The sequence below is a fragment of the Acanthaster planci genome, linkage group LG12 (genome assembly GCF_054643075.1).
Source record: "Acanthaster planci isolate LZ-2023a linkage group LG12, COTS_SCS, whole genome shotgun sequence".
Taxonomy (NCBI): domain Eukaryota; kingdom Metazoa; phylum Echinodermata; class Asteroidea; order Valvatida; family Acanthasteridae; genus Acanthaster; species Acanthaster planci.
This window is the reverse complement of record NC_141788.1, coordinates 7,253,226-7,267,232: the sequence shown is the minus strand read 5'-3', so window position 1 is coordinate 7,267,232 and position 14,007 is coordinate 7,253,226. Positions and strand designations below refer to the sequence as shown.

General features: G+C 41.6%; 3 protein-coding genes across 18 annotated transcripts in view; 2 read left to right on the top strand and 1 right to left on the bottom strand.

The window, feature by feature from the left end:
- Positions 1-14,007, bottom strand: part of LOC110977798 (mutS protein homolog 5-like) — a 101,097-nt gene that overhangs the window by 10,874 nt on the left and 76,216 nt on the right. For 10 of the 14 annotated variants that reach the window (XM_087144047.1, XM_087144048.1, XM_087144049.1 and 7 more), the window contains one exon: positions 11,088-13,709. In XM_087144047.1, the coding sequence (XP_087000173.1) occupies positions 13,539-13,709 (171 nt within the window). In that variant the 3' untranslated portion in view covers positions 11,088-13,538. Of the gene's footprint in view, positions 1-11; positions 297-4,468; positions 8,295-11,087; positions 13,751-14,007 lie in introns of those variants that run through there. The other 4 variants (XM_087144045.1, XM_087144043.1, XM_087144044.1 and 1 more) reach the window with 4 other exon arrangements.
- Positions 3,021-8,036, top strand: LOC147797108 (histamine N-methyltransferase A-like). 2 transcript variants are annotated; one of them, XM_087144057.1, is made up of 4 exons: positions 3,021-3,675; positions 4,474-4,806; positions 4,960-5,274; positions 7,897-8,036. In XM_087144057.1, the coding sequence occupies exons 1-4, from the start codon at positions 3,480-3,482 to the stop codon at positions 7,980-7,982; spliced, it is 930 nt and encodes a 309-aa protein (XP_087000183.1). In that variant the 5' UTR covers positions 3,021-3,479; the 3' UTR covers positions 7,983-8,036. The 2 variants fall into 2 exon arrangements, with proteins under 2 accessions (XP_087000183.1, XP_087000184.1); XM_087144058.1 differs by lacking the exon at positions 7,897-8,036 and having other exon boundaries at positions 3,023-3,675; positions 4,960-6,013.
- Positions 8,037-12,254, top strand: LOC110977804 (histamine N-methyltransferase A-like). Of its 2 annotated transcripts, none has more exons than XM_087144059.1 (4): positions 8,037-8,175; positions 9,478-9,758; positions 10,709-11,041; positions 11,183-12,254. In XM_087144059.1, exons 2-4 carry the CDS (start codon positions 9,563-9,565, stop codon positions 11,545-11,547), a joined length of 894 nt encoding a protein of 297 aa, XP_087000185.1. In that variant the 5' UTR covers positions 8,037-8,175; positions 9,478-9,562; the 3' UTR covers positions 11,548-12,254. The 2 variants fall into 2 exon arrangements, with proteins under 2 accessions (XP_087000185.1, XP_022087934.1); XM_022232242.2 differs by lacking the exon at positions 8,037-8,175 and adding an exon at positions 8,844-9,137.

The window sequence follows — 14,007 nt, the reverse complement described above, 5'->3', positions numbered from 1 at the left end:
AGGGAAAGTCATTTTAATTTCCCCCCGGTAAATATAAACAACGAATCCGTAAGTGATATCATTCAGATGGCACATCGGCATTTTTCAAAATCAACAATTATAATACTCAAGTTCCAACTGTAATAAAGCTGAAATGGAAAAACAAATGATGCTGTTCCACTTAATGAAATCACGTATTAAAACTTCAGGTTTGGATGAACATCCTCCTCGGAGAGATGCCAACAAAATGAAAAAGTGTAATCCTATCGCAGTTCCTGCTCCAGTTTCCCGACCAATCCTAACTTTTCGGCGCGACCCTAAGAATTTCAATAGGAAAATAAGAAAAAAAAAGTTTCAAAACAAACACATATCAACAACTTCTTTCCACGTCAAAGCACTTGTATTTATATTTGTAATTAATTGTTGATTATATTTCCGCAATAACTCTGGTAAGCTTTTATTTTAATCACTTTTGGGGCAACTTTTGGCAACATTCGTCCCATTCAATCAGCACAAAAAAATGTCCCAAAATCCTCACCTACCGACCCTATTCAATCGGAAGCAGAGCTATTTTTTCTTGGCCTATAAACTAATGTGACACACGACGTGTACGATATCGGTACATGCACAATGCTCGGACGTGCACAATCAAATTGCATTGGAAGTGCAATCGTGCCTCATCGCTCCGGTTCATAATAGCGTTAATCAGGGCGAAGAAATGATTCAACCATGCTGGTTTCTACCGCTAATCACGCAGCTTGTATGCACAAACTACGGGATGCCAGCGACACATTTCTGACGCACGCATGTAGTTGGAAGTTCGAGTTGGAAATCATAAAAATCGTAGTCTAGATCGTAATGTCGTAACGGACTAAACAAATCGTAAAAATTACGCCTAAATCGTACAAGTTGGTCTGACATATTTTGGGCTATTTTTTGAGTGACGGGAAGAGTAGGGAAGGGTAAAGGCATAAGATTCGAGAATTAGCATTCATACTCTGGAGACACATTGCAGTAACATCTGAAAATAAGAGGCTGTGCTGGGAAAATAAACAGGCTGTACTGGTACATGGCTCATTTTCACCTGTCAAATCACACTGCTCGGGAGAGAAACTCATGCAAGTTGAAACTACTTTATTATACTGCAGAAATCTAATAGTAACAACTTTATAATACCAAGTCCAACCCTCAGGAGGAGGTTTGAACTGCTGGAATCAGATGGTGACAATGCATCTTCAAATATTTATTTACAAGTAAACAAACAATTTCCTTACTTACACATAAATGTCTATTACGTGATCCGGTACATCGAAATCAGGAATAAGTCGCTGAGACCGTTTTACGTAATGGCCGAGTAAAGTGGGGACGTGGGTCAAGTTGAAACGGAAGAAGTATTTCAGCATTCATGTATTACGCGTGCTCATAATCAGAATCTAAATACCTGAATTGAACAAAACTTGGTTTATGAGTGGGGGAAGCTGTAGAGTCCAACGTTGGGACTCGGGTTGAAATGAAGTAGATAATCGGTGCGGTATCATTACTATCAAAGTCTGTAAGGGCGCCTCTAGGTGTATAGACCCCTTTTTTCTGGTGTATTGAAATTACCATGAGCGCATCACGTTTTCGTGGCGTTTTCGGGTGCTTTCTTAAGATGACAATCAAATGAGGAAAAAAGCAGTAGTCTGACTCAAATCGTTAATTCAAAACTTTCAATCTGCAATGCAGGAATGATTTAACCGAAAAAGATGTAATAAATACACAAAATAGTTCTTTCCTTCCTAAGGTATGGGCCGACTGGGGATTACCCCTAAAATAAAAATGGAAAAGACTGAAATACGCAAACTACACGCATTCACTTGACGTATGTCTTGAGCATTTGGAGACTTCTGAATATCTGTGATCAAGGTAACCACTGTTTAACCTATAACAGTTTGTTCATTGGGCTTCACGGCTCCAGCATTATCTATCCATCTGGTTATGTATATCTTTATGCTATACTCGGAGTCAAAGAGCAGGCACTACTATAGTCTGTGCCAAATCACTGAATTCGATGGCCATTTCGTTATCAAAGTACTTTCCCTATGAAGAACTGTTAAAACAGATGTATAATGAACACAGATCTATACAATCTTTTAAACCTAACTCCCTTGGGTGTGTGCAAAATCATATTAAAATTGGAGGATTGAGGGCTGTTAGGGTTAATCATTGTATGAAATAAGTTGTATAGTAGGGGCTATTGGCATCACGGGGCCGATAACTCCCCAGAAGTCCAGCCTTTACGTTGTGGTAAACGACTGTGGGAGACTGCATGACGCACCTTTTGCAAGGTTGGCTTGAAGGAGAGTGGATTACTCGCTAGATACTAAGCCATTGGCAATACTGTGGGAGACTTTATGCACCTTTTACTAGAGGCTGTTGACTTGAACGAGGGCAAACAGCCTACTCGATTCAGAGGATGGCAGACGGATCCACCCTTCGCAAAGGGAAATCCACTGCATTTAGCTTCAGAAAAAAACATCTATTATTAATTTTAGATAGATGCAATCCTTGAGAGGCTTGGTTTCATGAGCCTTTTTTGACGGTGCAGTAGCAAAATGCCTAACTATGTGAAGGTACTTGACCAGTCACTTCATGAATGTAATCCTAGTTCAGGGGGAAACAGAGTGAGCCCAGTGAATTCCAAACGCCTAAGAGACGAGACACCCTGCCAAAGCAGCACACGCTTAATTTTCTCAGACGAGTGTGTATGCATTTTGATACAACTGTTTAACAATAATTGCTTACGGTCTCAACGAAGACCATCGGTAAGGCCTACTAGGTCTCTCTCTGTGCAAACATCCGGGTGAGACTGAGGGGGAACAAGACACTCGACTGCCTGGAGGTTGGTATTCATGATCAAGAATGGGTATGGATCGGACCCGGCAAAATCCAGTCATACACAGCGCCAAGGTCACGACCCTCGCTCAAGCTTGACCCTGTATACTGCATTCACGCGGTGTACATGCGATACATGCATGATCATTGCGCATGAAAAATCTGGGCATAATACTGCACACAACAGCCCTCCCTGGCCCTTTGTACCACACTTGAACTGCAACGAATACGAAGTGCGCTTTTCTGTTTTCAGACTACCTGCTGTCTATTCAGTGCATTCAGTTCCAAAGAAACATACATTTTTCACGCAAAGTATTGATTTTGGGGTATTTAGCGAAAGATCCAATACCAGTAAGAATGATTTGGAAACGCTAAGCCAGCAAGCCATGGCTAGTTGAAAGCGTTTATCGATAAGAATTTCTCTATCAAAGCCGACTCTGTCGGTAGTCTCTAATTAAACCATGTCACGTCATTTCATTTTATTCCTGGTAACAAATTTGCAGCAGATAACTTGAATTTCGTCTCCTCGTTATAACAAGGAAGAAATCCACCGCATTTTTGAGGCGGTCACGGAAGGTACAACCTGTTGAAGGCAGTGCCCGTTTTCAAGCTATTATCCATCCAGCATGGCTTCGCTGCGCAGCTTGACGGATGATATAGATCTCTATCACCAGGCCTTTGCTATCTACCATCGCATCGCCGACCGGGATAACGTTATGGCCGGTTGGGTTGACTCTAAATTGAGTGAGATAGTCAGCGGTTGGAGCGTCAGCCTGAGTGGCCAGGAGCCGTTGAAAATTCTCAGCATCGGACCAGGAAAAGGTAATGAAGGGATACGAAGCTACGCCAAAACCAACACGATTTCCTTTAATTATTTTGTAAAAGGTTATCACCTATGAGGGATGGCAAAATGCCTTGGATGAGGACAGGATCTGGACCTATAATGATATAAGCTGGGCGATGACCTTCCCGCGTCCAATATCCACTCTGTACACGTACATGTACAATGTATCTGCAATCAGTCAGGGATGGCGATCAACAAGAGGACAAGAGGGTCCACAGTTGGGTCAGGGTAAACAGTTGGGTGAGGGCCAGTGACACACCAAGGGGGGCTTTAAGCCCATCTCCCATGTTTTCCGTTTAATTTTTGCTTTACAATCTACACCATCTTAACCTACTAGCTTTGACATGGGCCTCAACCCCTCCTAAAAACTTTACGTGAATAACAGGAGGTCCATGACAGTCGGTGTTTAAAACTAACTTTGGACTGGTTTGCTAAGACTTTGGTGTGTCCCTGCAACGAATTTGTCCCCATAACTGCTGTTCAAACTTGTGCACAGTCCCCGCAACTATGACGCCAGAATGTACACTTCTATGTGGTAAACAGACGACACTCTATGTGAAACACTTTTGAAATTGATGACAAGTGACAGGATTGATTATGGTAATTTAATGTCAGAACATTAGAAGTTTAACAGTATGTTATTGAGAGGAAGGCTGAACTTAACTAGATGGCAGGGACGAAATACTTTTAAAACTTTAGCTCTGGTTCTTTAATTAGAAAAATTAGTAAATTTAATTTACCATCAAAATGAGAATTTCGGTTTTTGGGAAAAACAGGTGATATTGAAAGCAGGATTATAAGCGTTCTCCGCAGCTGCAGACAGCCCCATCATATCGTCCATGCGACCATCGTAGAGCCCGCTGCTGAGATGGTGAACAAGTACAAGGAGCATGTTGCTGATCAAACATCAGAGCTGCCAAACGTGGCTTACGACTGGAGGGTGCAGACCTTGGAAGACTTCCAAGCCACTCCCACCAACCACGATGCGAGGTTCCATTTCATCAGTAGTGTGCATTCTATCTACTACGTACCGGACCTCAAGACATCTCTCAAGGATCTGTACGACCGGTTAGAACCAGGAGGGATAATGCTGATTGTAGTAGTGTCAGGTATGGTCTCAAGACAACCAAAAAAACGTAGGAGAGACGTTACTCTGCATCATTTAACTATAGCAGCACTTTATTAAACTCAGGAATGCGGGGAAATTTCAAAAGGAGAAAGAGTAATACACTATTCTTTTCTTTTGTTTTAAATTACTGAAGATGACTCTGGAATGGGCCAGTTGGGGAAGAACGATCCACGGATGCATAAAACAAAGGACCAGCACCCAACATCCTCTGACATCCAGGTAGCGTGTGCCAGTCAGGGCATCCCTGTGGCCCAGGAGCTTCGAATCAAGGTGCGTTCCAACATCACCTTCTGCCTGTGTGAGCCCAAGGACCTTTCAACGGACGGCCGGTTGCTGCTGGACTTCTTAACCCATGTGGCCCACTTCGTGCGGGATGCCCCTCCTGATCTTCAGCGTGGCGTCCGGGAGTGTCTGGCGAGTGCCAAGTGCTCCGAGAAGGGAGATGAGGGTGAGGTCATCTTCAGAGGAGACTGGAAGGCTTTCATTATCAAAAAATGAAGCTGGTAGACAAACAATCTTCTCTAGAAAGCTGTAGTCATAGAACAGTTTCGAAGTTTAGTAGCTTTTTTGTATAACCACATGTAGTCATTATTTCTTACATACGTTGTCGGTCCAAGGTTCCAACTCTTTTTAACCTGTCTTTAAAAAGTATCTTCAAGTCCAATAGATAAGTGGTAATACAATTTACGTTGTGCCAACATCTGACTGGGTGCTGCATTTATGGAAATTCCGCGTTTTCGATGAAATTGCGGATAGGAGAAGATTGCTTCTCATTCTAGAAAACTGTGGGGAAAAACTCAGAGATGTCATCCTGTCGTAAACTGCATCATTAAGTTCTTGATATGAGTGCAACTCTTAACTAAAAATAAGTAACACTTTAAAATTAAAATGTCTCCATGAAAATTGGCAAATTGCAGGATTTTATGCAAGATCTTGTTCGTTAATATGCTTTTCTATTAGCTCCAACCATTTTCAGTTTTGAATACTTTCAAGAGGGCCTATAGTGTTCAAGTATGTTTTGTTAAGTTTAGTTTAGTTTCAACACATTTATATCCACTTCAAGCTAAGGCACAAAAATACAGTATCACATATAACAACATATGATGGATGAACCATGGTTCTGCAGCTGGAAAAAACTCACAGGATTTAAATTAAAATTCTTCACCACAGCTTTTTTAAAGACAATAGGTTCAGTTGGAGTTTATCAGGTACTTTCTTTTGCTTTTGGTACAAATTTAAAGGTGCAGTCTATGAATTAAGGTATTCAATTTAACGTTTGTGGAAAGTCCTGAAGTCCGGAAAAAACTTTTTCCACTGCAAATTACTTCGGGAAAGGGAAACTTATTTCAATTTTCCCACTGTAAATATAAACAACGAATCCGTAAGTGATAACATTAAGATGACAAATCGGCATTTTTCAAAATCTACAATTATAAAACTCAAGTTCCAACTGTAGTAAAGCTGAAATGGAAAACATATGATGCTGTTCCAGTTAAATAAATCACGTTTTAAAACTCTGGGTGACTTAGAAGAACATCCTCCCTGGAGAGATGCCAACTTTTCAAAATGAAAAAGTGTACATGTAATCCTATCGCAGTTCCACTTCCAGTTTCCCGATCAACCCTAATTTATCGGCGCGACCCTAAGAATTTTAATTGGAAAATTAGAAACAAAAAAGGGTAAAAAATCCTGTCGTCTTTTCTCTCAAAACAAACACCTGTCAAAAACTTCTTTTCGCGTCATATAGCAAGTGTAATTACTTATAATTAATTGTTGATTATATTTCCGCATTAATTGTGGTACATTTTTATTTTAACCACTTTTGGGACAATTTTGGCAACATTCGTCCCATTCAATCAGCACAAACAATGTCCAAAGATCTTTACCTACCGACCCTATGTAATCGGAAGCAGAGCTATATTTTCTTGGCCTAACTAATGTGACAGACGACGTGTACGATATCGGTACATGTACAGTACAGTACAATGCTGGGACGTACACAATCACATTTCATACGAAGTGCATTCGTGCCTATTCGCCCCCTGTTCATCATACCGTTAATCGGGGCGAACGGATGATTCAACCACGCTGGTTTCTACCGCTTCTTATGCAGCTCGTATGCTCAAAACTGCAGGATGCCAGCGACACATTTCTGACGCGCGCATAACGAGGCCGGCTCCGTGCTAGCTTACGTAGGTTTATACACAACTGTATGGTTTTGTACGTTCGAGTTGGAAATCGTAAAAGTCTTAGTCGGGATCGTACAGTTGTAAACGGAATAAACAAATCGTAAAAAAATTACGCCTAAATCGTACAAGTTGGTCTGACATATATTGGGTTTCTTTTTTGAGTGAAGGGAAGGGGGTTAGGAAAGGGTAAAGGCACAAGATTCAAGAATTAGCATTCATACTCTGAAGACATACTGCAGTAACATCTGAAAATGAACAGGCAGTGCTGGTACATGGCTCATTTTCACCTGTCAAATCACACTGCTCGGGAGTGAAACTCGTGCAAGTTGAAACTATTTATTTTGACTGCTTATTGATGGTTTCTGAATGCAGAAATCCCCAATAGTAACAACTTTATAATACTAAGTCTAACCGTCAGGAGGAGGTTTAAACTGCTGGAATAGGATAGTGAAAATGCATCTTCAAACATTTGTTTACAAGTAAACAATCTCCTTACTTATACATAAATGTCCATTTCGTGACCCGGTACATCGAAATCAGGAATAAGTCGCTGAGGCCGTTTTACGTAATGGCCGAGTAAAGTGGAGATGTGGGTCAAGTTGAAACGGACGAAGTATTTCAGCAAATGTACTACAGGTGCTCATAATCAGAGCCTTAATACCTGAATTATGAAAAAAAATTATGAATGTGAAAAACTATGTTTACGAGTGCGGGAAGCTACAGACTAACGTTGAGACCGGGGTTGAAATGAAGTAGATAATCGATGCGTATCAAAGTCTTTAGGCCTAAGGGCATCTCTAGGTGTGTGGAACTCGAACTTTTTTTCTGGTGTTACAAGTATTGAAATTACCATGATTGCATCACGTTGTTTGTGAATACAGGAGACATCCGAAACACGATTAAAATCCTCGACTGCCGCCGACAACCGAACATTGTCCATGTAGCTGTCGCAAAGTCCGTTACCTGAGGTGGTGAACAGGTACAAAGAGAGCGTTGCTGATCAAGCATTGGCGCTGCCGGACGTGGCTTGTAACTGGAAGGTGCAGACCTTGGAAGACTTCCAAGCCACGCCCACCAACGATGGCATGACGTTCCTTGTCATCAACAGCTGAGCCTGCCAGGCTGGACCTCAAGGCGTCTCCCAAGGATCTGTGCGACCGGTAAGAACTAGGAGGAATTGTACTTATTGTAGTGGCGTCCTCGGGTATTTTCTTGAGACGACAAACAGATGACGAAAAAGCAGTAATCTGCCCCAAATCGTTAATGCAGCACTTTCACTCTGCAAAGCAGGAATGATTTAACCAAAAAAGATGTGATAAATACACGAAATAGTTATTTTCTTTCCTATGGTATGGGCCGACTGGGGATTACCCCTAAAATAAAAATGGAAAAGATTTTGAAGACGTAAAATATACGGCGTTCAGTTGACGTAGGCCTATGTCTTGAGCATTGGCAGATTTCTGAATATTTGGAGCTATATATGCAATCACACATATGAAGCCAAACCACGGTTCACAACCATGCACAATGCATGACATCTAGATGCTCAACCAACCATAAAAACTTCACGTGTGAAATTAGGCCCCAATAGCATTCGGGCTTTATTTTCCTTGAAAAAAAAACTCCCTGCCCACAATTCCGACCCGTGATTCGAACCCACACCCCTTGCATCACAAATCATTAATCCGTAACCGCTTGACTACCGCAATTCACACAAATTGATGGTGTTTTTACTGTTGATATAACGATGAACGGCTGCAACGTAAGTCTAATACACATTGGACATGCGCAATACGCTTCACACGTATGGTTGCATATATACTCATATTTGTGATCAAGGTACCACTGTTACCTGTAACAGTGGTTACCTTGATCACACATATTCTGTTCCATGTCAAGACATATGTAATACACGGACTGAGCGATAAGATACTACATGTACCAGTGGGCTCTTCCAAAACTTTGGCAGCAGTTTAGTTATCTTGACATGGAACAGCCGTCGAGACAATGAGGGTTCAAGTGACGTATGCTCAACGACTTTATTTTAAAGATAGCAACTGAGAGAGCGAGCCCGTTAGATTGAATGGATAAAGGCAAAAAGACTGGAAAATACCTGAATAACGTGAGTGAAATCATTCAATAAATGGTTTTTAGAAAGCGAAAAGGTCAAGAATCATGTTCGTGTGCAAAAGAAATTGTGCCCACGATGATAAGTGGGTGCGCCGGAATGTTCAATACGCCGACACGAAATTGAGTAGACGGATGTGTGCCTTCGGATATATCTGGAGTGATCCGTGCCACACTAGTGGGGCTTGGCTAATTGAAGGCATTTATCGTCACGAATTTCATTATCAAATCGGACTCGACTCTGTCGGTAGTCTCTTAAACCACGTCATCAAGTTTAATTTTTCCTCTTCTGGCAGCAAACGGCAACAGATAACTTGAATTTTCTTCGTTAACAGGGAAGAAATACACATTTTTGAGGCGGTCACAGAAGGTACAGCCTGTTGAAGGCAGTGCAGTTTTTTAAGCTATTATCCATCCAGCATGGCTTCGCTGCGCAGCTTGACGGATGATATAGATCTCTATCACCAGGCCTTTGCTATCTTCCATCGGATCGCCGACCGGGATAACATTATGGCCAGTTGGGTTGACTCTAAATTGAGTGAGATATTCAGCGGTTGGAGCGTCAGCCTGAACGGCCAGGATCCGTTGAAAGTTCTCAGCATCGGACCAGGAAAAGGTAATGAAGGGATACGAAGCTACACCAAAATCAACACAATTCCCTTTAATGTGTAAAAGCTCCACTTTTGAGGCACGGCAAAATACCTTGAATGAGGACAAGATCTGGACCTACAGTGATTTAATCAGGGCGACGACCTTCCCGTGTCCAATATTCACTCTATACATGTATCTGCAATCAGTTGGGGATGGCGATCAACAAGAGGACAAGAGGGTCCACAGTTGGGTCAGGGTACACAGTTTGGTGAGGGCCAATGACACGCCAAGGGGGGCGTTACGCCCTCCCCCATGTTTTTCGTTTGGTTTTTGCTTTACAATCTACACCATCTTAAACTACTAGTTGTGATCTAGGCCTTAAACCCCAATCCCATGCAGTGCAATGGTGCCGTGGCTTTGAGCATCATAAGCTATTGTGGGGAAAAATTCAAGCCTGGGCTGGTCCACGGGTAAATGAGGGTTCACAGTTGAGCAGGAGTCCACAGTTGGGTGAGGGTCTACAGTTGGAAGATCATGCAAACATTCTACGGGAACCCTTCTAAAAACTTCATGTGAATAACGGAAGATCCATGACAGAAAGGGCCTGAAACACATTGGTTCTGGTCAGTGCAACATTAAGGGGACATTTTCTTTTTCTAGAAAACTTTGGACTAGTTTGTGCAGACTTTGAATTGTCCCCATAACTGCTGCTCAAACTGTACAGTCCCTGCAACTACGACACTAGAATGTACACTTGTACGTGGTAAATACATGACACATTGGGAAACACAAAAAATAACAGGATTGATTGCAGTAATTTTATGTCAGAACATTAGATGTTTAACAGTGTGCTATTGAAAGGAAGGTTGAAAGAACTACACGACAGGGAAGTAATGCCTTTAAAACTTTTATTTACAAAAATTAGTAAATTTAATTTACCACCAAATGGAGGTTTTGGTTTTGTTGGGAATACAGGTGATATTGAAAGCAGGATTATTAGAATTCTCCGCAGCTGCAGACAGCCCCATCATATCGTCCATGCGACCATCGTAGAGCCCGCTGCTGAGATGGTGAACAAGTACAAGGAGCATGTTGCTGATCAAGCATCGGAGCTGCCAAACGTGGCTTACGACTGGAGGGTGCAGACCCTGGAAGACTTCCAAGCCACGCCCACCAACCACGATGCGAGGTTCCATTTCATCAGTAGCGTGCATTCTATCTACTACGTACCGGACCTCAAGACATCTCTCAAGGATCTGTACGACCGGTTAGAACCAGGAGGGATAATGCTGATTGTAGTAGTGTCAGGTATGGTCTCAAGACAACCAAAAAACGTAAGAGGCGTTACTCTGCATCACATTACTATAGTAGCACTTTATTAAACTCAGGAATGCGGGGAAATTTCAACAGGAGAAAGGGTAATTAATTCTTCTTTTTATATTATTAAAGATGACTCTGGTATGGGCCAGCTGTGGAAGAGCGATCTACAGATGCATAAAACAAAGGACCAGCACCCAACATCCTCTGACATCCAGGTAGCGTGTGCCAGTCAGGGCATCCCTGTGGCCCAGGAGCTTCGAATCAAGGTGCGCTCCAACATCACCTTCTGCCTGGGAGAGCCAGAGAAGCTTTCAACGGATGGCCGGCTGCTGCTAGACTTCTTTACCCACACGGCCCACTTTGTCAGGGATGCCCCTCCTGATCTTCAGCGTGACGTCCGGGAGTGTCTGGCGAGTGCCAAGTGCTCCGAGAAAGGAGAAGAGGGTGAGGTCATCTTTAGAGGAGACTGGAAGGCTTTCATTATCAAAAAATGAAGCTGGTAGACAAACAACCTTCTCTAGAAAGCTGTAGTCATAGAACAGTTTCGAAGTTTATAATAATAATAATAATAGTAACTTTTGTATAACCACATGTAATCATGATTCTTGAATATATTATCAGTCCTAGATCAGACTGGATGCTGAATTCACGGCAAATGTAACCTTTTAGCCAATGGATAATTCAGCACCTTCAATAAAATCTTGGCATCGGTTAAGCCCGCTTTTGATTCTAGACAACGAGAAAAAGAACGCTCAGGAAAGTCATCCTGTTGTATACCAAATCGTATGCTGCAATTCTCAACTAAAATTAAGCACTAAAATTAAACCATTAAAGTGTCTCAATGAGAATTGGAAAATTGCAAGGTTTTATTGCATGGTTTTATTTTGTTTGTAAAATATGCTCTTCTATTCTTAGCTCCAACCCTCTCTAGTTTGGGACACTTTCAAGAGGGCCTATAGTGTTCAACCATGTTTCTGCAGCTAAATAAACCTGAATTAAAATTCTGCAACACACATTTTTCAATGAGAGCGGGTTCATAATAGCTGGAGTTTGTCATGTACTTTCTTTGCCTTTTTGGTACAAATTCAAAGGTGTGATCTAAGAATTGAGGTATTCGATTTAATGTTTGTTGAAAGTGCTGAAGGTCAGAGGAAATTTTCCCACTGCAAAAAGAAAATAAAAAGTCCTCAGGAAAGATGAAGCGAAACTCATTTTATTTCTTCATTGTAAATATAAACACCGAACCCGTAGGTGATATAATTAAGATGAACATAAGCATTTTTCATAATAGAAATTTAAGTCCAACTCGGGTTCCAATTATAATAAAGCTGAAACAGTTTTGCTGTTCCAGTTAAATAAGTTACATGTTTAAAAACTTCTGGCGACTGGGGTCAACATCCTCCTAGCAACAAGACAGATGTATTTTTGGGGTTTTTTTTGGGGGGGGGGAAGCACAAGACTCAAGGATTATCATTCCAAGTCTGAAGACATTTTGTAGTCACATCTCAAAATAAGCAATCTGTGCCTGTGTGTGTTTCATTTTGACATCAAGGATATGCCCGTCAAATCACACCGCTGGGGCATGAAACTTGCGCAAGTTGAAACTGCTAATACGCGACTGCTTAAAAACAATAAATTCTGAAGGCAAAATCTCAGTAACAACTTTACAATACTAAGTCCAACTGTCAGAAAGAGGTTTCAGTTGCTGGAATCAGATGGTGACAATACATCTTCAAACAATTCATTTACAAGTTAAAATGTTTTGATGTCGTAACCGAACAATCACCTTACTGTCAACTCAGTGTATTCTCCTTAAAAGTGGAGTCCCACATTTGCAAGTGTCCACAAAGTAACTGATGATATTGTTGAATATCACACTTGGTTTAACCCTAACACTCCTCAGTCCTCCAACAGGTGAAGGATTGAGGAGGGTCAGGTTTAAAGATGGTTATGGAACGACATGTACCCTGTGAATTATTCTTTCTGGCAAACTGAAAGCAATAAAAGACCATTACCAACAATGTGCCTTAAGCTGCTTTTATGGAGATGACCATCAGTAGTTCATTTTTAAGTCTAAGGGCACGCAAGCAAGCGTTGACACGATGCACTGATTTGTTGATTCAATGCGCAACATGGCGTAGCTGCAATCGGCTGCATAACAGCATGTCCCTGCATGCTGAATTTGGACACAAAACATGACTCCAACTCTTGATTTGAAATCAAGATTTTGGAATATTGTTTTTATCAGAATATGCAGCATTCACTGCAGTCCAGCATCGTAAGGTTACTTTATACGAAGCACTCTGCAGATCAGGAGCACTTCTCTCACTCAAAGTAACATAACGCACAAAATGATGGACTGTACTTTTGAACTCCATCATATCAAAACATGAATCTGACCGATCATAAATTTTACATTTGTTGATGTGGGTTCATCAAGAAATGTGATAATGATCTTACCATCTACCTATGAACAATCCACTCCTCACATGCTGTCAGGGAGTACTTTCTCCTGGAAGAACTCTGTCAAGTTGGCCTGCTCCAGGTCTAGCTTCAGGAAGGATTCAGCAATGTTCTGGCACTTCTGCAGCCGGCCATCAACATTGGCCGAGTCCACGCGATGGATTGGTTTGCACTGGGCAAGTAGGTCAGTCACCTAGCCAGGACACAACCCAATGATCTAAGCTATGAGCTTGCCTGAAAAAGAGATAACTTTTTCTATCTCAAACAATCTCCCAACTGTTTTCCCAATTCCTCACATCTGGCCGAGCACTAACAATTCATTTTGCATATCTGCAGTGCATCTGTATGGGTGCTGGGGGTGCATTATGACAAAAACAGGGTTCCCGTAGAAATCTTAAATGTGAATTCCAAGACTTTTCCAGGACTTTACAGGATTCAAATATTACAATTTCCATGACATTTTAAATACGTTTTCCGAACAGCATATTGAT

Excerpts from the sequence above, each read along its gene's own strand:
- LOC147797108 (XM_087144057.1), top strand. The coding sequence starts at position 3,480 with ATGGCTTCGCTGCGCAGCTTGACGGATGATATAGATCTCTATCACCAG. Across the intron at positions 4,807-4,959 it reads GCTGATTGTAGTAGTGTCAG|ATGACTCTGGAATGGGCCAG; the intron begins GTATGGTCTCAA and ends AAATTACTGAAG. Across the intron at positions 5,275-7,896 it reads CTCCGAGAAGGGAGATGAGG|GAGACATCCGAAACACGATT; the intron begins GTGAGGTCATCT and ends TTGTGAATACAG.
- LOC110977804 (XM_087144059.1), top strand. The coding sequence starts at position 9,563 with ATGGCTTCGCTGCGCAGCTTGACGGATGATATAGATCTCTATCACCAG. Across the intron at positions 9,759-10,708 it reads CAGCATCGGACCAGGAAAAG|GTGATATTGAAAGCAGGATT; the intron begins GTAATGAAGGGA and ends TTGGGAATACAG. Across the intron at positions 11,042-11,182 it reads GCTGATTGTAGTAGTGTCAG|ATGACTCTGGTATGGGCCAG; the intron begins GTATGGTCTCAA and ends ATATTATTAAAG.